General features: G+C 37.3%; 1 protein-coding gene across 5 annotated transcripts in view; it reads left to right on the top strand.

Annotated features, from left to right (window-relative positions):
* The first annotated feature begins 17,445 nt into the window (after positions 1-17,445).
* Positions 17,446-25,451, top strand: part of LOC149205812 (uncharacterized) — a 51,945-nt gene continuing 43,939 nt past the window's right edge. For 4 of the 5 annotated variants that reach the window (XM_089395161.1, XM_089395157.1, XM_089395162.1 and 1 more), the window contains exons 1-2: positions 17,446-18,143; positions 18,979-19,268. In XM_089395161.1, the coding sequence (XP_089251287.1) occupies positions 19,000-19,268 (269 nt within the window). In that variant the 5' untranslated portion in view covers positions 17,446-18,143; positions 18,979-18,999. The remainder of the gene's footprint in view (positions 18,144-18,978; positions 19,269-25,451) is intronic. The other variant, XM_089395160.1, reaches the window with a different exon arrangement.

Here is a 25,451-nt window from a genome sequence, read left to right as displayed (position 1 = left end):
CAAACTATCTTATTAGCCTTTCTTGCAAGACTTTGGCCTTAAATTTTTGTTTTGCATCTTACATATTTTACTGTGCATCTTACATTGCTTATTTAACATGAACCATTTAAGACTATTTTTCCTTAACAATAGGTTTTTAGACCATAACTTTGTGTTTTCTTCCACAATTTCAACGCTTTGAATTTTCAAATGTGCATTTTCATTCTTGATATGTTGTTATAAAACCTAAAACTCCTTTATTTCTTTCTTCAATTTATTTATTTTTTTCTTATTTTCTACAATTTTGAAATGGAGTTGATACCTTGTTATTCGTTATATAAGGCTCCATAACATCATCAACAACTTGTTGAGAGGGTGTTTTGTCATCATCTATTTGAGATTCCAAACAATGATAAAATATTTGGTTGATGAACATCAACTTATAGACTTCATGAAGGACCTGCAATGACATTTTTGGTTCAAGGCATATTAGGTCGATATCTAAAAAAGGGGTTTCCATATCAAAATCCTTGTGGCTTAATTTGTTTCCATGGTTCTTGTAAATCTTCTCAAGTTGGTAATTTTGTTCCAGAACCTAATTTTCATCGTTTCCTTGGCAATATCAACCTAATATCTCACACTCCCGGACTCGAGCCCTCGTTTTGTAGAAAATTTTACTCAATTTCATTACCTTCTAGACTTTTAGTAACATGTTCTTCTCAGAATTCATTTTGGACCAAAAATTTAGACCATGTAATATGCCTACTTTGTAACTCATTTAGGCCAATTGTCTTAACCAATCCGTGATGGTAAAGGCTACAATAGACATTCCTTGGGTTCTTTTGATTACCCCGTGCCATATTAGTGAGACTTTTCCACAAATAAAATAGCATATTGATCAATTTTGTTTCAAATGAAGAATGAGGTGGATGTGATAAAAGAAAATGAGATTGTATTGTCCTTCACAAGTTATAATTTTTTGTATAAAGAAAACAACATCTCTCCAAGGGTTTACTAACCAGGCTCTAGGTGCTCCCTTATCCCAATTTGGATGTTGTTTTGCTCTTTTTAAGAATGAGGTCCAAGATTTTTCCTCCATATTTTTGACCCATTTTTCCCCTTCTCATGGTAATCCAATAAATGCTAGCAATGAATTCTTTGTGACATGCATTGATAAGTTCCCAACTTAAGCCCTTTCTCCATTAAATGTTTATACAAAGGCCTTATTTACCCTTCATTATGTCCCCAGATTTGTGCAAAAAATCGAAGCCAACCTATTGTCTCAAATATTCTATGAAATTTAAGATAATCTTCTAACCATTCTAACCCAACAACCTCATAATGAATCACTCCTTTTGTTTCCATCTGCACTCTTCAAATCATCCACAAAATTCTTTTTGTTCATTGCTTCGCAAATGGATCGGTTGTAATATTGGAACTTGAAATTCATTTTAATTGCTTTGTGGCTTGTGATTTTTGAGTTTATGCAATAAAAGGAAAGAAACAAAGGTTTAAACATATAAGGGTATTAAAAAATTGTAATTACCGCCAACTTTCAAGTCCTGATAGTTATACTTTTCAATAGACATTCAAAATCATATGTTTCAATGCTCATGGAAAAAAATTACTCCTTTTGGGTGTGCCATGGATAACAGTTAAACATATAAGGTAATCATGGATGAAGGTGTTGATAATAATTATATAATAAGGTAGGAAACAATGTGGACAATGATAGTAATTTTTCAGAACCTCAATTAAATCGATGAATGGATGAACTTTGGACATGCTAGAAGAGCCAAAGGCTCAACGGGTCAGGTCCTATTGCAATTACTTGAAATGCGTTTGGATAATATTCTTTTTGGATTGGGTATGGCTCCCACCATTCCCAGAGCTAGACAATTAGTGAATCATGGACATATCCAGGTCAATGACCATATTGTAGATATACCAAGTTACCCTTGCAAATTTACTAACTTTGACAGGATTAAATGTATTAAAAATCAATTAATTACTATCAAACCTTGATTCTTGCCATGATATGTTATGCTTTACACATTAAAGTCTTCAATAGTTGATCTCTAAACTAGACTGAGCTTTTGATTTCTCTTTGTGATTTTTTTTAGATAGAGGCAAAAAAAATTATTGTTGGATCCTCAATGGCTGAAACTTTTATAACTAGAGGTTACATAAACTGAGGCAAACTTCTTGTAATATAGTAAGACATTGCTTTTTATTTTCCTTTTGTACATAAACATAAATCTTTGGCAACTTCTATTCGATATGGAGTCTCAAACAAAAGTTTTTAACTAATCTTGAATCTTAAATACTAACTTTTGAACATGTTTCTATAAAACAAATCTCAGATGCTAACAACTAGATAAGACTTGTCATTTTGAAAACAAGTTACAAGATTAGAAAAATCTTGTAAATATTGTGAATGTGATAGAAATGAAAATTATTGGAACTTCTACTGAATGAGGTTGAGTGTTGTTTTCTTACAATATACAAATAACTTGAGATATATACCTCTACTTATTCTAAAAATATATAACTAATTATAAGATCTTAACAATCCTATAACCTATATGAAATTACATGATCTTAACAATTCTTGTCACTTGTCTAGAATTACAAGAATGAAATAAATTGAGACTGTAAAAAAAAAATATTATTGTGATATTTGTCAACCAGTTTCCTAATTTCGAGCAATGTTCATGTTTTAGTTGTCATAGATTTGATTTTTACAACTAACTTACTTTTATATTTTTTAATGTAATTTTTCCTCTCTCTTTTTTAATTGTTCGTAGCTAGTTTCCTCGTTTTCAAGCAAAATTTCATGCTTAGTTGTGCCAGAGATCAGGTTTTGACAAGATTGGTTTGTTGCGAGGCATCTTGGTGTATTTCATCTAGCTCATTCAACTGGGCAATTTTCTATTGTTGTGCTTCTGATAATTTTTGTCCTAGTTTTGTCGCAGTTTTAAAAATATTGATATGAAATTAAATATAAAGGAATTGCTAACCACACACCAATTCATATTGGGTAAAACTAGTATTGTTCCTCCATGTTGTTCTATATTCCCACATGACTTCTAAAATATTTTCTACCTAATCCTTTTGATGGAGCTAAACTATCTTGGTTATTGTTTCTAGAACCTTGTTTTTAGACTCCAATTAACCATTGGTGTATGGATGATATGAAGAATAACTCTGGTGCTTGATTTTGTATTGTTGGATAATTGACTATAATAACTTGGATGTAAATTGTACTCCCTAGTAAGTAAAAATTTTCCTCAGTACTCTAAATCAGGCAAAACTGTACTCAAACATGAAATATACTACTATGTTCAATTTCGTTTGCTAAAGCTTTGGCCTCCACCCATTTGGTAACATAAATAATGCACACTAATATGTATTTCTTTTTCTTTAACAATTGATTAGTATGCCCTACAATGTCTAGGTCCATTTTTCAAAGAGTTCAACAAGAACTTGTTGCTAAAGGGACATTTTTTTGCCACTATCTATAACTTACACATGTGACTCAATGTTAGTTATCTTCCTGTTGCAAGGGAAAACTGCGACAAGGAAATCATAGTTAAGGTAATGTTGTGAGTCGTGACATAACCAAATGTCTACTCGATGACTTTGAGTCTTATTGTTTACTTTAGTCCAATGAGGAACATAATACAACAACGGAAAAACAAGGAAATGAAGGCTCTATGACGAAGGGGCCTTGGATGATTTGTAGATGGATGCGAGGAAATCTCAATTTTCCTTTCTCTAAGGAAAATTATGGCAGAGGACCAAAATCAAGTGTTAGATATAAAAGAACACAACTTTCACTCTTTTGCTATAGTTGGAAAATTATTAACTATCTATTATAGCAACTTGTTACACGAAGAATTTGCAAGTTAAAGAAACTTTTTTATGTGGTAAAATATTTTCTATCAATTTTGTACAAAATAGGAGGAGGCTTTATATAATGGAAAAATTATTTAAATCCTTTCTCCTACCAAAAATAGCTATAATTTTCTTGGAAGTTAATAAAATATGTATTTGGCAAAAAATTAATGGAGAAAATACAATAATTGAAGAAAATTTTCTCTAGGCTCTAAGCATTGGGGATTTGTTGAAACTATGTTGGTTCATGGGGACTTCAATTCAAAATTAGGGGACTCCCTTCTAGTGATTACCAAGGGCCTTGACCATTTGACTACAAAATATGTTTATAGACAATTGATATTTTTACCATGAAATAAAGGCTTGTGATTTAAGCTCCAAGGTGGAGACTATAGGTAGTGGGTTTCATATGCCAAAAATTATACATAAAACTATCCAAGATAATAGATTTACTATAAATGTGAAGAAGATACATAATTGAACTAGGCCTAGATATAAATATAAGAGCATAAATATATCGACCACTAAACACAATACATAATCAAAATAACAAGTTATATGTCTTGCTTTGCGTCTTCACAACAAATAGTATGGGACTAGTGTCCGTGCTTTAGAGTCTAGAGTCTAGAGTCACTAGGGGTTAGCTTTCCTTTTAGTTTTCATCGTGTGAAGCTGCTTTAGTTGTCTGAAAAATAGGTTGACCAATTCCATTTAGTGTTGTTGTGGTGGCATGCTGCCTCTGAGAGCTACATTGTCAAAAACTATCGATTATAGGGTATTGTGGAGCTTATGCTCAATGTTTAGTGTGAATTGCAAATGATGAACCTTGGCATAAGGGTTGACATCCATATTGTTGGCAAAATAGTACTGTCCCAAGGGGATTTTTTTGCCCTTAGGGTTTTATTTTAGTCAATGGTTTCAACAAATTAGAAAGGATTATACAACAACAATGCACATTCAGCTATTCATATAACAATAGGTATGCATGAATAATATAAAACTTTCAAAAACAATATGATTCTTCACAAACCACAATAAGTTAGGGTTGATCGCCCAATGAACATACAATTATTCAATCAATGATCCACTAATATAACTCTGGTTGCAATGTCAACATTTTAGTAAACCAACATTAACTGCAACTCACCCTAACATTATCCAATTTTATTGCCACTAAACTATTGATAACTCATAGCCTAAGTGTGTTGCCTCTAACTCATTTATTGTTAAGGAGCTTGTGGAAACCCTAACTAGTTCCACAATTACAATTACAGTGCCAGTGGCCCCTTTTTTGCCTTCCCTGTATTGAGTTGTGATTGTGTTTTCCACAGGGATCTGAGCTTCAAAAGTTCACGATATTCTTTTATACTACTTAGTTATCACACGATTCCATGGGTGAGGTTAACCATGGGTAGCCTAGACCCAAATCCGTCCTTAGAAATATTTGATCTTGTTGTAGGTAACCACATCCCAAGAAGGGCATTAATCATATTCCCTAGGGAGTAGAGATTGGCCCTAGAACCACCTTGGATAACTTCATTGTTCTTAATAATGACCTCAGAAAGTGAGCAAGCCCTAATTTTGTCTTGCATTAGAATGTATAGTACCTTCACTACTTGAAAAAAGACTCGATCGACAAATAAAGAGGCTTAGTTAGCTAGATAAGGGCCTTGCTGGCCTCAATTTGCATTCAGCGCCTCAGAGAGAGTCACAGAGGATCCACAACCTTAGACAATTCTTCATCCAAACCATAGGGTAGACTTTTGTTATTCTAAACTAAGCGTATTGACTAAACATAGAGAATTTCTTCTAGCAAAAACATGTATGAGTTCTTCCAAGAGATCATGATGTAATAGAATAGAGAAAAGGAAATCTAGCTAGGGTGGGATCACCTCCATTGAAACTAGTTAAAGGGAAAGGGGTCTTAAAACCTTCAGAGCCTCAACTTAAGAAAAATAGAGATATTCCAATCCAAATCAACAATGAGAAAATGATTCCATCTCTCCTTTATTTATAGATCCCTCATGTGGCTCTCTCTTCCTTAATCTAATGTGAGGGGTTACAAGTGTAGTTCCCAATTTGAGCTTTTTGCCCCAAAACATTAGATAATGGGTTTACCCCTTTATCAATGACTATAGCCTATGGGGTTGGATAGGATATTTCGTCCCCCTTAGGGTATTTAATTAGAAAAGGACATCACAAAAACATTTTTGGTGGGCATTCACCACCTCAAGCAACTTAGCCATGAAATTAATATCAACATTTTGAAGTTCAAGATTATCTTGCATTAGGTTATGGCTATTGCCATGAAGATTATATTGTAATAAGGAAAGAGATGGGTTTATGGGTTGAGTGCCCTAGTGTGGCGGGTTCCTCATATTTTATGGCCTATTTTTCCACCAACTTAGTAGCGTCTTTGCCATTTTTAATTTATTGTGACTATTTTAAGGCTTTCGTTGCTCAAATATTTATTGTCAAGGAATCACATTAACCTTTCCAATCTATAGTTGGTAAGGGAAGGATGAATCTTCTTAGATAAGGGGATTATGAGGGTTAGGTTAGTATTGGGATCCACCATAGAGAATAAGGATGATAATGAGGGAAATGTAAGTGTTAGATGGCTAGGTAGGATTGGGGCATAAAGCAACAAGACAAGCACCCACAATAGAATGAGCTTAACAATATGAGTAAAAGGAAGTGAGGGGATAAGAAGACACATGGACCCCCTGCCGTGTATAAATTATTGTAGAGGTTCGTGTTGGTAAACCCATTAGTACATTAGATTTTACGGGTGCATGTGTATTACTTTTGATGCTAAGTTGCAAAAAACATCTAGTACAAGGTCATGCCAAGCTCTTTTTAGTATGGAAATGTTGTGTTATGCCTTGAGATGCATTTTCAGCCACACAAACATGGTTAATGTGTGGGAAACACATTTCATACAACCAAAAATGCATTTTTGAGTTGTACATGCATTTATATGATGTGTTTCCAACACTAAATCTACCTATTTTGAGTTGGTTTGACTCTTTGATTAGGTTTAACTCTTTTTTTAAGGTTTGATAAAATTGCTAGTAATTCATGGTAATGTTAAATTCTTAAGTAAAAGTTGACACGATCATTAATTATTTTAGGATGTTTGAGAGTGGTGGTTCAAACCTCATTGTACTTTACATGAAGAAAGTAGAATTTCATATCCCATTCAAAATTTAGCAGACAATATAGTTTTTAGGATTTCATGATTGGTAGGGTTGAGCACCAAATCCTCTATGTACCTCGATGTTGGTGGCATTAACTGTTGAAATCCTCTATCACGACCTTAGCAAAAGTGTACCCTTCACTAAGCCAAAATAGTTGATTAGGCATGTTAAAATTTTTATACCGTATTTGAAGGCTTGGATTAGGCAGTTTCATCAAAATTGGATGGTGTTGACCAATGTTCTTAGAGGATTGAAGTAGAGGAAAAGGCTAGACAAGAGGCAAAGGGTGATACTAATGATGAGGATCCCAATATAAGCGATGGTGAAACATTGTTTTTCATTTAAATTTTCTTGCTAATTTATTCATAATGTTATCTTTCAAAGATTCAATATAATGTGCTACTTATAAAATACCACATTATATCATTCCCCATTTCCACACTTCTAGTGTGTTTTTGTTCAAACATTCGTACTCATTTGGTTGTATCATGCAACTTAGTTTTGATCAAACAAGGGAATCAATGAGAGAAGTAGAATCTAAAGGATGAACACAATCATAGATATATAGGAAATAACAAAATAAATTAGGAGGTGTCAACCACTAATGAATTTCATGATCATATTTGAGATCCTTATCAATTGATGGCCTTAAACTTTTCCAAAAGTCTTTGTCATATCTTGGTGGGTGATTAGGATGGAAGATGTGGTAGCCAACATGATTTGTTTATTGTTACACTGGCAAGTAGATCTTTGGTCTTATTAAAACTTCCAAAGCCCATGTGTGAATGATATGCAATGCAAATAGTGTGAGATGGATTTGGCATGAGAGACAATAGCCTTGAGCTACCAATGTGAACCCCTATTTACTTGCCTTGATATTGAGGATGTTAATCACTATATGGGAAGCACCCTCAGCCTCAAGCAGATGGATCCTTGAGTCCTTCTTGAGGAGGAACCTTTGTACTAGTGTGTAGGCCTCTACTCTATTGTTAGGTTTAATTCAAATGTAGATTGAGTATGCTTAAAGTATTCTTCCAAGAATTCCTTCAATGAGGTCCTCACATCTAGCATGCCTTAGGTTGTTCCTTTAAGCACCATTGAAATTTAACTTCAATCATGAGGGTTTGAGCTTCTTCCATTGTTAATGTAGACGGATTTTACCACCATTGTCCTTACCATTAGTGACAACTTGGAAGGTGTTAATTTTATTATTGATTTGTGTAGCTTGGGTGGGCCTAATGTTAAGATCACGTGCTTCCTCGTAAGAGGTCATAGGGTGAAATTCAGAGGGGGGTAGATTATGTACGCCTATGTAGACTTTGGCAATCAAATCCTTGTGCAGAGGTGGGTCCATTGTCCCGCAACAAGGGGGTCTCAGACTCAAATTTGGTGTCTAGCTTCATGACTGTAATTTCCCCTATGGATTGATTGCCGAAGGGAGGATAGAATAGGCTATCCAACCTTGTAGGCTATTGTCTTTGATAAAGGGGGAAATCCAAATATCTAATGTTTTGGGCAACATTGGGTAAATTTTGTGGTAGCTAGGCCAAAAAGCCCAAAAAGGGGGTTGCACTTGTAACCCCTCACATTGGAGAAAAACCCACAAGGAATCTATAAATAAGAGAGGATTAGAATCACTTTTCATCATGAATTTGGATTGGAATATATCTAATTCTCTTGAGCCTATGGCAGGGTTTTAAGTTTCCTTCTTTTTTATTAGTTTCGGTGGAGGTGATCCCACCTTAGCTAATTTAGTCTAGTTTCGATGGAGGTGATCCCACCTTAGCTAATTTAGTCTAGTTTAGATGGAGGTGATCCCACCCTACCTAGACATTTCTTTTCCTTGTTCTGGCACAACAATAACATTAGGGCATCTCTAGTTTTGGTTTGATGGTTTATCTGGTTATCAAATTCGTCTAGGAAGATCCATACACAACAAATATCTCTCAGTGAATTTCGTTGGATTGGTCACCACAATTTATAGTTGAGGAAGTCTTAAGGCAGTGAAAGGATATTGAGACCCAATGTGAGGTACAAAAACGACGTGTTTGGGTTTTGTCTTGAGGCAGCAGGGCTGAATTTGAGGCTATTGAGAACAACAGATTGCATAATTGGGATTCGTTCCTAACACCATACTAATCAGTAAAGGATCCAAAGTAATAAACATCTGGAAATAATTGCAGATAAATAATAGTTAGACCTCTAGTCCAATAGCCATATAATTACAGTGTTAGTTATAATTAGCATGATTGTTTATTGAATTTTGACATTGTACACGGAGTTATACTGGTGGATTTCAGTGTTATTTTGTTTAGTTGAAGAATCATATCATTATTGGAAATTTGTTATACTGTTCAATGCTATTTACTGTTACATGGATGGGAAAATGTGCATAATTGTTGTAATATTATGAAATATTCATAGTTGCAAATAATAATACTAAGGACAAAAAATTACCTTGGGATATTACAGTGGTATCAAAGTTGGATTTCCTACTAGCCTAGAGGGTTTGTTTGAAAAATGGAGCCACTCAAATTAGTTTTTGGGAAGGAGTATGCAAAGTCTTTACAGAAGTGTGAAGAGTTTCACAAGAACCCAAAAAGAGAAGTCGAAGCATGGGTAAAGGCACACCCAAAAGATTGGTCATGACCGTTTCCTCCTAAAAATAATGTAAAACCTCAATCTCTAGAGTCTATGGGCAACTCAATGCCTTCACCTTACAATTTTGATTGGTTATATCATCCGAAAATGGATACAAGAGATCAATCTCTTAAATTTGATGGTTCTAGTAGCGTATCAACACCAATTTTTGGGCAGAGCACCTTTAGGAAACCCACTCAACATAACACAATGGTCACTGTACCACAACCTGTAGCAAATCCATTTGGCAACTTTTAAGCCATGCCTCCAGTGCTTATTGGTCACAGAGTGGAATCTTGTCCCTTAGTTCAAGCAAAATATATAGTTCGGTTGTTAATGAAAAACCTGTACAGGCAAGGGAAACATCCATGTTGACCCCAAAGGCAAATTCTATATTCATCACAAAGAAAAAAACAAGGATACTTATTACTCAACAACCTAATCAACCTCTTGCATCTACTACATGCAATTACAAAGAAACAAAAATGGACATGGCTATGGAGATTATTGATTTCGCAATCAATTTTGAAAGCAATAATGTGTTCACTAGTTTGAAAGTAGACACAACCTCAATCAATTTTGAAAACATAGATGAATATGAAACAACCTTAGAAAAATGTGTCTTTGCTATTAGTGAAGACAACATTGGCATGGAACAATCATCCAAGGATTTTGAAACCACTTCCAACAACAAGGTATTGGTTGTTCAAGAGGAAGCTCTTGATACAAAATCCAATGAGGTTAGCAATACTATCAAAATAGGAAGTCCCAGCGAGGCAAATCCACTTAATAAAATGAATGAGAAGTGTATTAACATTGAAATTGGTGCCATGTCCAATTCCACAAGTTGTGTAGCTGACGTCAACAAAGAGAACAACACAATTGGATAGGCATTATCAAGAATTTAAGGGGGGGCAATGTGATGGAATTTTTAACAAATCCTTAACACAAATTGTATGCTCAACAGTAAAAATAGAGAGACGCCCTTCCCTTGTAACAGATATTTAGGACAATTATAATGGTGAAAACAATAGACTTGACATACGCTGCAATCTTAATTTGTTTCTTGGACAAAACAGAGGAAAATACGCCATGGTATGCTTCAATGGACAACAAGAATGTGACAACGAACTCCATTATGACAAAGGTGAAGATATATCACATGATTCATACATTACTAAAGAAACTACCAATGAAGAGAAGAGTTCGGTTTCAGTCAGAGGCAATTGGAATGAGAGGAGTCAAATTGAAAGTATCCCTAAAAATCCAGTCCTAGAAGTTCCAATACAACAAACATCAAACAACGAAGTTCAAGCTGATGAAGAATGCAATAATAGGTATATCTTGGTTTCATACAATGCTTAGGAAAATCCCCACCACTTATTAATGGTGAAAGCCTAGAATTGAATAATTCAAAAACCACTGAAGGGCATCAGGATTCTGTTGATGAATAATTTTCCAAGAAAGAAACCTAGGATGCTTAAGAAATTATGTCACCTAAGAACTACAGTGAGAAAGCTAAAGAGGCTATGCCAAATGAAAGTCATGAAGTCAAGTTTATTTTTTTAGGCAATAGTAAAGAGTGTTTTGATCTCGACGAGTTGAATGGTCCTAAAAAATAGGAAGATGACAACCAATAAAGTTTTTTTTTAATCCCATAGGAACCCAATAGCCCACCTAACATGTAGCTGCCAGTAAACCTCTGAGGGTCTACAAACTATCCACCTCTTTGTAAACCAGGTCACAACCATGGGGGATTTGAACCTCAGATCTCTCAGTTTTCTTAGGATTCACATTACTTTGATCACCAATTGAACTGCCCCCCTCGGACAACAACCAACAAAGTTATGAGAATGAAGATCATGAAAATAATGGACATAGGCTGAGGTGTTTTCCTAGTCCTATTTTACTGGCAAATACCTCTTCATATTCTCATGTATTAACACAAGATTTGGAACTAGGTAAAACTCCATCCACATTTGAAATCAATGCAAATTGTTTTCAAAATACGTCAGTCCCAATCAACAAAAGTTGAAGGCAAGAAGTGCCCCTTTTATCGTCCAACAAAAATAGTTTGATCAAAGTACAACCAACTAGGAAAATATACCATGGAAAACTGTAAACAAATGAGGGACCCCCTTCACATGAAACTATATCAACATTGGTTACTGAAGCATTTTGTGACCACTATGAGATGGCAACCAGAGGAAATCATTCCTTAGAAAGATATGGGTATGGAACATAGAACATAGGAAAATCCCATAGGTTATAGTCTTTGATAAAGGGAGAAACACAATTATCCAATGTTTTGGGGCAACTATGGTTATATTTTGGGGTACCTGGGGAAAAAATCCCAAAATGGGGGTTGCACTTGTAACCCCTCACATTGGAGGAAACCCCATAAGGAATCTATAAATAAGAGAGAAATAGAATCATTTTTCATCATGAATTTGGATTGGAATATCTCTGGTTTTCTTGAGCCTAAAGCTCCGAGGGTTTTAAGACCGCTTCTTTTTTATTAGTTTCGGTGGAGGTGATCCCACCCTAAGTCAATTGGTTCCAGTTCAAATCCAAATTTGACGACCTTGCAATCCGAAAAAAATTCAACAATTGAAAATTCGGTAATAAAATTAGACATTAAATTCAACATATACTAAAATTTCAAAATACAAAATTATATACAACAAAATGGAAAATTGATTTCTCCCATTCAAAAATAAACCATTTCACAACTTAAAAAATACATTATGAAATAATAAACATGGACATATATATTAAATTATGCATAATTAATATGTTTTAAGTAGCCCTAATGGGTAGCTTGTTTGGTTGAAACCCGTTGCCCAGTCTTTGGCCCTTTGTCATAAGTTGTGGGTTTAATTCTCCTTGGGTCCATTAGGGTAAAGGTTTTAAGTAAATTTAATTAATACCTTTAACTTAAATTTAAGGCTTTTAGTAAATTAACTTAGGTTAAGGTTTGCCATTGATGTGGGACTATCAGAGCCAAATAAAACTCTAGAATCATGAATTAACCCACTATTTTTGTGTAATTTGAAACCCTATAATCATAAATGGATTGAAATATACAACATTGATGAAATAAAATTAACTTGCCATTGATGTGGGTCTATCAGAACGAGACAATGTTGCGGAATCATGAATTTACCCACTCTTTTTGTGTAATTTGAAACCTATAATCATAAATGTATTGAAATATGCGACATTGATTAAATAAAATTCATTTGTTTAAATAAAATTAACTTATGTTATAAATTAAGTTAAGGTCTGCCATTGATGTGGGTCTATCAAGCAAGATAAGGCTGTGGAATAATGAATTAATACACTATTTTTGTGTAATTTGAAACCCTATAATCATAAATGGATTGAAATATACAACATTGATTAAATAAAATTAACCTAAGTTGTAAATTAGATTAAGGTTTGCCATTGATGTGGGTCTTATTAGAACGACAACATTGTGGAATCACGAGTTAACCCACTATTTTTTGTGTAATTAAAAACCTATAATCATAAATGGATTGAAATACGCAACATTGATTAAATAAAATTCATTTGTTTCAATAAAATTAACTTACGTTATAAATTAACTTAAGGTTTTCCATTGATGTGGGCCTATCAAAACGAGACAAGGTTGTGGAATCATGAATTAACCGCCTATTTTTGTGTAATTTGAAACCTTTTTATTTTCAACAGGAAAAAAACTTAACATCTTCATTAAAAAATGTTTGATACAACAAAGGAGAATAACTATCCTCTTCAGAAAGTAGACATTTAGCCATGAAAGGTGCAATAAAAAAACATACATAATTGCCAGGATATCCAACAAATCCTATAGTTATGAAAACCCATCTCAAAATTATAACGCATACCAAAATAGAGCATCCAAACGTAACTGGCAGAATGGAAAAAACAAAGAAAACCTTTGAATAAAAAATCAAAGGAGCACTCAACTTCGATTGAACCATGCAGTAACATTTCAAAAAACATATTACCAAAATAGAGGAGCACTCCACGTTTAGACAGAGCATCTGCCTCCCTATTTTGTTCCCTAAACACATGAACAAAGGAGATGTCTCTGAATGAAGGAATGATCTACAAGATGTGGTCCATCCAGTGATGTAGGAGGGGAATTTGGAGGGAGTTTTGTCCCAACACCCAATCAATGATCGATTTGGAGTCCCCAACAATCTTAATGGATTCAATTGCCAACCATTTCACACATTTTAGGAGCCCCCAAAGTGCCACAATCTCAGCCCTGAAATTTGTCCCCTCCCCCCATGCCAATAAAAGTGATATTCATGTTCAGGGCTAATTTTGATAAGCGCCCCACATCCACAGATGGCACAATTTGAGGCCCCATAAAAAAACCCAGTGACAAAGAATCTCCAAAATATTTAATGGATACATAGCGCTTAGAGAGTCGAGGTTTCCATGGGCCTATCTCCAGAAAATGACCAACAATATTAAGACGAGTGACAATAGCATTAGGGACTCTGTCCTCAAATAAAACAACATTCTGCACAATCCATATCCCCCAGAGTACATACAATGGGATAATATTGTGGGGCTTGTGGTTGGATGTCCAATATTCGATTCAAGAAAAGATAGACTGCCAATTCCAATCCACAGTAATCCCCAATATCTCAGCAACTCACCTCCAAACCTCTTTGGAAAAAGAGCAGTCCATAAATAAATGGATGCAATCTTCAAAAGCAACCCCACACAAATGGCATCTACCTGGTCCAATATGTCCCCTTTTCATCAAATTATCCCAAGTGAGAATGTGGTTAAAAAGGGCTAGCCAAGAGAAGCATTTGAGCTTCAAAGGAGCTTCCCATTTCCACATTGAAATAGTCCAATGATGTCAAGGGACAACCAGAAATATATAGATAAAATTCTTTAACTGCAATATAGCCATTCACATTTCTGCCACCCCAAGCAAGTGAATCAACCCTATTGTTGATAGAAATCCTTGCAGAAACTAATTTATGTCTATAAGATTCCCATTCTAGTTCCATCTCAGCAGGGAGGCCCAAGTCCCACGAATGAGGCCATGATTGTTCAAGAGGACCATAATGATCAATATTCTGCAAATCATCCATGTAATAAATACCCATTTGATTTAAATAGTAAATGATTTGTGGAGAGAGGCAGTGGTCCCCAGAAAATCCCTTAATAGCATCCAACCCAATGTGAATTTTCTTGCCATCTCCAACTTGCCAACACAAGTTTCCACATAGCCAGGATTTAGTTGACATCATACTCCTCCAAATATATGATTGTCTGCTATTTTACGAAGTCCCTGCTGCAACCCACTCTTCCAGACTACGGTGCCTAAGGTATTTCCCTTGAACAATCTCATGCTAGATGCTTGAAGAGTTAAAAGCCCTCCAAAGGTTCCTAGATAGTAGGGCTAAGTTGAAACACTTGGTGTCTCTCATGCCCCATCCACCCATTTTAATGGGCTGAGTAAGAGACTCAAGTCTGCAAAGGTGATACTTTATGTTATTACCAACACGTGACCAAAGGAAGTTTGCAATAATGGCATCGATTTTTTTTATGACCGCTGAGGGGATAAGAAACAAATGCATCTAGAAGACAAAAATCCTCTAAAGCACTGCTTTGATCATTATCACTCTACCACCAAGGGAAATCCATCTGTGGTCCCATATGGATAGTTTACTTTTGACTTTGTAGATCAACCAGTTCCAGTCCAAAATTCAGTAATTACATGGCTTGAGAAAGCAACCCAAATACTTAAATCCAGAGGACAAAAAAATTGATTTAATGCCAAAGAGGGCCGCAATTTGAGAGATAGTGGCAGAATTCTTCTCATCTGAAATAATTTCTTATTTGTGTTGGTTAATGATAAGGCCTGAGGCCCTCCCAAATCTAGAGAAGATCTGGTGGTAAGTCTCCCATTCTGAAATCTCCGCTGCTCCAAAATAGAGGACATCGTCAACAAATAAGAGATGGGTGGTTGAATAATTCACCGATACCTTGCACCCAGAAATAGCCCCAGTACCTTTTGCTTCTCTTATACCTCTGCTGAGTGAATCCATGACCAAAATGAATAGGAGGGGGGAAAGTGCACACCCCTGTCTCAGACCCCTGGAAATTTTGAAAAAATTAGTAGGGTATCCATTGATTAAGACTACCACTGAGGCAGAAGTCACACAAGCCATGATCCACTTTACATGTCTATGAGGAAAACTGGTCCCATGGAGGATCAAACGGAGGAAATCCTAATCCACACGGTCATAAGCTTTCAATAGATCAATTTTCATTTGATTTGCAAATTTTGATAGAGTGGATACTCTCTTGGGTGATAGCCACCACATCTTGAATTCTCTTGTCAGAAAGAAAGCCAAATTTCTTTGGACATATATGTGGAGATAATTTTTTTTTGACTATATTAGCTATCAATTTAGAAATGATTTTATAAACATAATTACAAAGAGAAGTAGGCCTAAAATTATAAAAACATGACTGAGATTTTTTTGGGATAAGAGTAAGAAATGTAACATTAACAACACCTGATTTAAGATCAGAACAATGAGATGCTTCCACCATTTGGATGTGATTAGGGCCCATGAGGTCGAAAAATGAAATAAATAGTTCCATGAGCCAACCATCCAGCCCCAAACTCTTGTGCTTATCCATCTCTTTAAGAGTGTGAAGGATCCCTTCGTCAGTGGCAGGGTTCTCCATGAGACTGATATCCTCGTCATTGACAAATTGAGGGAATATGCTTGCCAACTTCAATTTTTCCTCAATGTTATCCTCCTCTGAGGCTCTGTATTGAAATTCAAAGTATCTGAAGGCTTCTTCTTTGATTTCTTTGAGGGATGTAAGAACCCTGTTCTCCTCATTCAGAACATGCCAGATAGAATTCTATGCCTTCCTTTTTGAAGTTGCCTTGTGAAAAAATCTTGTATTTTTATCACCCCCTTTTATCCAAACAACCCTACTCTTAAGGCACCATTCATCCTCCTGTGCCTTTAGGATTGCAATTTTCTCCTTATTAACTACATCACCACGTTGTTGAGATGATCAAAGAAAATATCCAGTAAGGAGGGGTCCATGTAAGTAGCCAACTCCTTTTCAATCTCACAAAGTTCCTTATACTGTTATTCCTTACATTTTTTAGTCCAAGCCCAAACCTTTTGCTTCAATGTAATTTGAAACTTATAATAATAAATAGATTGAAATATGCAACATTGATTAATATAAAATTCATTTGTTTAAATAAAATTAACTTATGTTATAAATTAGGTTAAAGTTTGCCATTGAAATGGGTCTATCAAACGACAAAGAATTGTGGAATCATGAATTAACCCACCATTTTTGTGTAATTTGAAACCCTATAATAAATGGATTGAAATATATAATATTGATTAAATAAAATTAAGTAATGTTGTAAATTAAATTAAGGTTTGCAATTGATGTGTGTCTATAAAAGAGATATTACAGTGGAATCATAAATTTAAAACCTATAATGATAAATAGATTGAAATATGCAACAATGATTAAATAAAATTTATTTGTTTAAATAAGTGGATTGAAATATGCAACGGTGATTAAATAAAATTTATTTGTTTAAATAAAATTAAATTTGATTAAACAAAATTTATTTGTTTAAATAAAATTAAAATGGATTAAATAAAAATAAAATTGATTAAATAAAATTCATTTGTTTACAATTGATGTGGGTCTATCATAGCGAGATTAGGCTGTGCAATCATGAATTATCCCAGTGTTTTTGTGAACCCACGAATCAGTTACGAGAGACTACTCTAGATTGAGCAGGGCAGGCAGAGGCATAGCCATTGGTTGGAGGAAGAAAATCGGCAATGGGCGAAGGAAGAAAAGGGACTTTGGAGTTTGCGCGAATCAAGGAGGAACAAAAGGGTTCTGAGACGCAAAACTCTCTGTCTACGGTGTAACTAAGCTCGAAGTTGCTGGGTGAAGGAAAGGAGGCCTGCGGGTAATTCTCTCTAAGGCACCGAAGCCTAGTAAAAGACAGTAAGGCCTTTCCTAAGTCAAACTGGAGATTCGCTGAAGGAATTAGGGCACTTCTATATCTCGTTTTTTCTCCCCGAGGCTACCTAGGGCAGCACCGGATCCCCTTCTTTATCTGTCAGAGTCACATGTACTAGATTTGTTGCAAATAAAGCAATTCACACAGAGCGATTAAATATTCCAGGGCAGCAGATCGATTCAGCCACCAATCACTCAGCCTATTCGGTGGTAGAAAGTCGTGAACCAGGACCACCTGAAGCAGCGAGGGTCATTCCTGGTCTTTAAGAAGAAGCGGACCATACCATATCATTTCGTGGGGGCCTGGGGCCAGTAATCGGTCAGCAAGAAGTAAACAGCAGGAAGCCGCTAGTGGACTGCTATAAGGTCAGGACTAGATTAGGTGGACTAGTAGAATTAAACTAAGTAATTTAGCAGTCAATTGTATTACAATTATTGTGTGAATTGTATTCCTCACACCTGAAGCTCATAAACTGAAAATGGTTGCAAAGATGTCTCTGTATTACTGTTAATAGACTAGTGCTTCAGTTGAGCCCGTGAGATCTATAAATTGGTGTATTATGTTGATGCTGTTTATTTATTCATTATTGTATCTGACTCTCTGAGTTGTCACTGGCAAAGGTTTTGGGGAATACCTGTGAATTTGGTAAAATATTTCTTGCATTCTAGAATCCGTAAGGGCAAAAATTTCCTTAAGACATTACAGTGACCTTATTGCATTCTAGAAACCCTAGGGGAAAAAATTTCCTTAGGACATTACAGTGACCTTATTATTATTGTTAAGCTTTTCCAATATATAATTAATTTAGAATATTGTGAAAAAACATATACCCTGAAGAAATATATGCAATATAGAAAATCCATTCTTTCATAAGTTTTTTAATCAAATTTTGATAAAATGCATCTTTAATGTTTATGTTATTTATTTATAATTACAATATTACATAGGAGTCCTACAAAAACAAGTAAATATTAGCATCGTTTTATGTATATTCGCATTATTTTCGCTCAGTTGTCAATGTTTTAACATTTAAAGTAATTCCCTGATGATATTTTTCATCAATAATCTTTCGTGTCGTGTGAATGTGAACTTGAATCTATTATTTGCTAAATTCAAGGAGATGATCAGTAGCTAGATCCATTAATTCTTTTACTCTGTAAGCTGATTTTTTTTAATCTCTTTTTCTTTTTCTTGTGGTAGAACGGAAGGAATATAGTACAAATGGCAAAAGGAATAATATGGGCAACAACAGAAGATCTTGCACGCAACAAACCTGCTGTTCTATCCCTTTATCGGAGCATTCTAAGGGCTTTGAATTCAGGAGACTTGCCTCTTAGTTTAGCTGCCAGACATGTAAAGAAGGGAGAGGCACGTGCCATTTTCATGACAGCGTCTGAAGAACGTTCTTTGCATAATATTGCTGATCTCATGGATGCTGGCTACCATACTCTTTCTCTTCTCCAGAAAGGCCAACTGCCAAAGAATATCTAGTAAATTCAACCATACTCTCTCTTTCTTTACTATTTGGACTAATCAAACTATATGCATACAACATCATCAGGCGAAATATATTGGGTACAGCAACATCATCATCGGGCAGATTTTACTCTGATAGATACTAGTTCAGGAGAAGCTACAGGCATAAGAACATTATTATTTCACTGAATCACTGTTATGAAACTTATTAGAGAGAACAAACTGATCTCAATAGCACACATGTAATATAATTGATAATAAGAGACCACATAGAAGACTGGATCCTGCATCCAGAAGCAGTGGAACAAGCTCTGGAACATAGAAAAGCTGGTCACTGTGACAAACTCTGTAGAAACAGCTTAAGACAGAGCTTCCCATCCTTAACAGCAGATTTAAATCCTAACCCTGAAAGACAATCATTCCATTAGACCCAGAAAATCGAGTTCAAGTGCTTTTGACTGCAGGCATGATCCCAAGGTAGGTGAGTGGGTAGGTAGGATGACCCTAAGGAAGGTAGGTGAGTGAGGTAGGTTCCTCAGCATGACCCTAAGGTAGGGGAGTTAGGGCAGCAGATAGGGCAGACTTGAACTCAAGATAGGTAGGCATGGATATAAATAATCCATCTATCAACAACCTTATTTTTTTGACCTTTTTTGCCCTTTTGCCTTTCTTCCCAGTTAATTCTGTTTCGGAGAGCTCAAGCTTCTCTTAAGTGACACATCTACCATTGTCTGGTTTGCTGACTTCTCTCCAAAAGCTCTCTCCAGTCCATGGTTTTTTCAAAGCATACAATCGTCTCTTTCCTCCTGTGCACACAAATGATCTATTCATCACCATACTGATGATTTTCAAACCTATGATAAATCATGAATGACTTCTAATGTAATAAACTATAAATGTTTTATTTTTCAAGACTTTATTCCTCTCATTTTCTTTACATAAGCTAGGATAATAGAAATGTTCTTATTTGAGATGACATTATATGCAAATGGATGTATCTTATTATCAAATATAAATTATGGCCCAACATACCTCTTTACAATGAATTCAAACATTTAGGGTGTTAAGCTGCCTTCCCCTTCATTTAACTTACATTTTACTGCTATTATATTCATCTCTTCAGTTTTTTTAGGCAAAGATAACTAGTAACTACAACGTTATCATTCGACCAGTGCTTGCACTGCTCCTGTACCTTAGGCTGGGAAGATGCATGATATCCATTTGATAGTAAGTTGTTCATTATGACGTTAGCTGAAACCCAAATCAGCCAGACCAAAAGAATCAACTTTAGAATTGGCATATGAGTAATGCTATTGTGCAAGTTGCAATTCTGCTTATTTTGACTTTTAACAATTCTGTATCTATGTTCTATGAAAGGTTGAAAACATGATTGCTATCTAATCATTATGTTATGGTGCTTGGTGAATTTTATATTTCACTATGCCATTGAATTGAAGCATGTAGCCTGTGTTGAATTTGTAACTATGGTCGGTTTTCATAATGTACTTGTGGTCACTTGATGTAATTATATTATCTTGTAAAGCATATTTATAAATGCTTGAGTAAAAAACAGTATTTTTTTTAAACAAAAATGAGTAGTATTGGTATTAAGTCCGCGCCCTATCACGGCAAATACGTGGGTGATTACATTGCCCATTTCAGTAGTCTCATAGACAGATTGACCATAAACCCATTACATTTTTGATACTGACCAATTGACATATTGATAGTAAACCCATTACATTGAGAGACTTCCTTTCGAAAAGCTTACAAAATGACAAAAAGACCAAAAGACATCTATATTGAGCATTCTTCTGCATGCAGATTAATCGTTTTCAGTTGCTGGCTTGTTGAGATCGATGTCCTGCTTGCCTGGATCCTCCTGAAGCTGGTCCTGACTTGTGGGTGCATCTCTGCTGAGCTTGAGGTCCATTATAATTACCCTGAGCGGGTCCACCTCATCTTCTAGTCGTGAGATCTGATGTTGGAGAGCCATAATTTTATCAGCATGTTCTACTTGTGAGTGATACATATGACCGAATTTTACTTGCAATTCATAATCAGCCCTCTGCAGGGCTGTGTGAGCAAATAAGCAGTTGTAACATGGGCTTGCTGTTGAAGAAGATGTGGAATTGGAGTCAATGTTCATGATGTTACACTGGCAGAGGCGTCGAATGCAGCAGGCTTCATGAAAGAATGAGCCCGACCTCCCCAATATAACTGAATAGGAGGACAATTCACCAGAATTGAAAGAGGAAACTGAATTGCAGTGACAAATCTCCTATTGGTGATACTCTGACTGTTTTATGCACCGTGATGGTTGAATATGCATCATTCCAGGTTCCCTAGGCAGAGAAAAATCGACTGATAACCTATAGACCCAGAATTGACCGACTTCCTCTGAACCAGAGGCTTCCTCAAAACTTCTTAAAGGAAAGACCTATAGACAGCTGGCGACCTAGCCTCTATCAACTCTAAAAAACCAGAATTGGAGCTCAGAGCATCGAAATAGGAGCCTACTTTGGCGGGGATTCCATCCAGGCTCTGTCTATTGTAAGTTTCCAACAAAAAATAGGGAACCAGGAATGACCTTTGCATAAAGGAGGCTAGATCAGTCTGAGACCGGCTGTGTACGAGAGACTAGGCGGTGCCAAGGTGGTTTGAGAGCCAAAGAGCCCCTTTCGCCAAATTTTCCACGAGATGAAGTGCTGAGCCCACAATTGCGCTATCCAAAGGATAAGAGCCTGAAACCGGAGACGAAGCTCTTCGTAGAGCTACCGAGAAGATGAACGCTTGGATGCCACAATGAAATTCAAAGACAGAGCTATCACCAGATTATTGGGCCACGAAGGTGGTGAATCAATGCACATAACAGACTCATTCATGAATGGGACAAGAGCCAGATTGGAGACAAATTTATCACCAATTTGCCTATCCACGATTCTCATCATTCTGTCATTAATTTCACCAACCCAACTACCAAAGAAATTCATCATGGTTCTGAAAGGAGGTCGATTCTAAGATTTTGGCAGATGAAAACCGTAATGGCAAGCATGTGAGGAGTGAGTAGCATATGCATGACAGTGTGTCATGCCCCTACATCTGCGGTAGTCTTTTAACCGCTTATAGCGAGGTGCGGCACTACCAATCGTTTTCTTTTCACCAATATTTACGATTGTAGACTACGCCTAACATTCCACTTATCCTACTTAGTTTGTATTTGGCAACCAAGTATTATTAATCTGTTCCTTTATACAAGTGAAAGCCCATAACATTCACATAAACAACATTATACAAGAGAAATGCACAACAGTATAAAGGGAGGGGCAATTCCCTGCAATATGAGTCTGCCCGAATCAATATATTTAATCTTCTTTTACAAGTACAAGTTAAATTTTGGGAAACCCCAAATTTACATTTAGCCAATTTTCAAACTTCGGCAAACTCGGTTGCCCAGCTCGTCGGCGCCTCCGCACGACTCACCAACCCTTCGTTCACCTCGTCGCACGATCGTGTTGTTTGCCCAACTTGGGCGTGTCTTGTCGTAACCAAGTCGCCACACACGGGCGCCTCCGCACGAGTCACACCTTCGTTCACAATCTCAACACTTCATCGTTTCCTCCGTTTCGTCGTGCACGGCGCGCCCCCACCCGTCTGCACGTCTACCCGTTCACCCAACTTCGTTCACCCGAGTCGCCACACGCCTTCACCCGAGTCGCCACACGAATTCTCCCGGTTTGCTCGAACGACTTCACCTGGGTCGCCCGAACGACCTCGCCCGAGTTCTGCCTGAACGACCTGCCTTGCCTGGACGACCTTCCTGGATGACTTTTCTGAACGACCTTGCCGAACGACTACCCAAACGACTGTCTGAACGACTTTCCCGACTCTCCGAACGATTTTCCCGAACGACTGTCCGAACGACTTTCCCGAACGACTGTCCGAACGATTTTCCCGAACGACTGTTCGAACGATTTTCCTGAACGACTGTCCGAACGACTTTTCTGAACGAGTTTACACCCGAGTTCTGCCCGTCGTGCGGGCTCATCCATGCACTGCAGAACTCCTTATTCGAACTCGTGTTGATTGAATGATGGTTGTTTGCCTCCAAACGACCTCCAATATATACGTGCGGGTGGCGGGTTGTGTCACCCGGCCGACCCACACCAAACGCCCAAGCCGACTCGTTCAACATGTGTTGTTTCGCCCAAGAGGATGGTCGGCCCGCCCAACTCATGGGACCGCCCCCTCAACTCGCCCAACACCTTATAAACTCGTTTCTTGGCTCGTTTCATTTCATATTTTTCACGCACTTCACACGGTGGAGTTGCCTTGCCCGTCGCATGGACCGCAGGTTCTAACATCCTCCCCCATTGGAAGTCATTGTCGTCCTCTATCTCATCCCGGCAACCATCTGTCACCAAGATCACCATACCAAGGTATACACCCAATCGGTATGTCATACATTGGAAATCATCTCAATCCATGATCATCAACCACCCTGTCACAATCTCCACCTGCTGCTCCCCATCGTGGAAGGCTGGTCCCCCCATCTCAAGCTACATGCTTCCTGCAACATATTGTGTCGACCTCATCATGTATCGTCCTCATGTGAACTGCTGCCATGATACTCCAACACAATGCTAACACATCTCTGTACACTGGATCCCCTCATGACTTGAACTAGTTGGGTAGCTAATCCAACTATCATGCTCAAACCATGAGAATGCACATCCTCATGCCATCATCAGTCGTTTCTCAGAACATCTCGTCACATCCTCAACTCGATCAAGAATCCATCTCCATACAAGTGTAAGCCATGCTCAGGTCCATGAAGTAGCCTCCATCTCATCTGCAACATGCTGTCCATGATGTTTGGTACCAATGTACTCCCTGAAATCAACCACATCTATCCCAACATCATCATCCATTTGTGTATCTCTTCAATATGAAGAGACCATCTTCCGACTCTCGATGTGCCGCATCCAGGTCCATGAAGCAACCTCCATCATATCTGCAATGTGCCATCCCTCAAGTCTGCCATAGAAACAAGTATACACCTGTCTCATCTATCCATGTGATGCCCATGATCATAGATCAATCAACTCCCATGTGTCGAAAGGTGGTTGAGTCTCGGCTCAATCCATGCCCAAGTGTTGCCACCAAGGCATCATCATCGTTGTAACTCCATCACTCCAAAGTGTCTCATATCGATCCTCCACATCAAGTCACTCTTTCAAGCCATTCCCATACATGTACTTGAAAGTATGCACCCCATCCTGCATCAAAGTCTCTGACCTCAGCTCCTCAATGTATCAGATCCTCAAGTCCACCATATATGAAGTCACCTAAAAGTCACAACAATTTCATGTCATCATGAGCTCCATGAGTCATCTCCAACCAACATCTCAGCAAGCATACAAGTCTCGGCCCAAAGGTCTCTGCAAGATGCCTCAGCTCTCCATGTAGTAGGAATGCTCCATAGTCTGCTCATAACTCCATCCAAGTCCATGGCCTTGTTGTACAAGAGTGCACAACCTCTCCATCGGCTCATAAGTAAAACATCTCCATGTCACACCAGCAAATCCACCTGCACAACATCCCTGCCTTGGCACTCCTCATTGGATGCCCATAAGTGACACCTCTACAAGTGCTCCTGCATAATGTCCCTGCATAAGATTGCCATGCTCCATGTCTCCAACCTGATGTCCATGACTAAGTTGCCCATGTAGTCCAACCAAGTAGACTCATCACAACAATTGGTCATCCTCATCCAAGTCTGCAATCTTCGGTCTAGTGAACTCGGTCATCCAACCATATCATCACCACATCACGAGTCCCTTCCATCATAGCTCCCCCACTGAAAGTTCCACCAAGACTATCTTTTGGTCTCGACCATGAGAAGTCCACCCAAGTATCATCATATCCAAGTGTGTGCCCTCCTCAATCTGCCCATGAGTCATGCCGGGCACTTAGCCAATTCTCCATGTGGCTAAAGCATGACCCAATCCTCCGCAACGATCATCATGTTCCTCCCTTGTCACGGGCCTTTGTACCTTCTACCATAAGGTCACAAACAACCCCAACAAGTCCTGCAACAATCAACAATCCTTGCTTCTCCATACAAGGTCTCATCATAGTCATCCATGGTAAGATGCTCCCTTGCATCGGCAAACTGACTTTGCCCTTCCCTGCAT

Source organism: Pinus tabuliformis, chromosome 1_2 (assembly GCF_031772625.1).
Source record: "Pinus tabuliformis cultivar Carrire ecotype Pingquan chromosome 1_2, CPIR1, whole genome shotgun sequence".
NCBI lineage: Eukaryota > Viridiplantae > Streptophyta > Pinopsida > Pinales > Pinaceae > Pinus > Pinus tabuliformis.
This window is presented reverse-complemented; position numbering and strand designations above follow the sequence as displayed.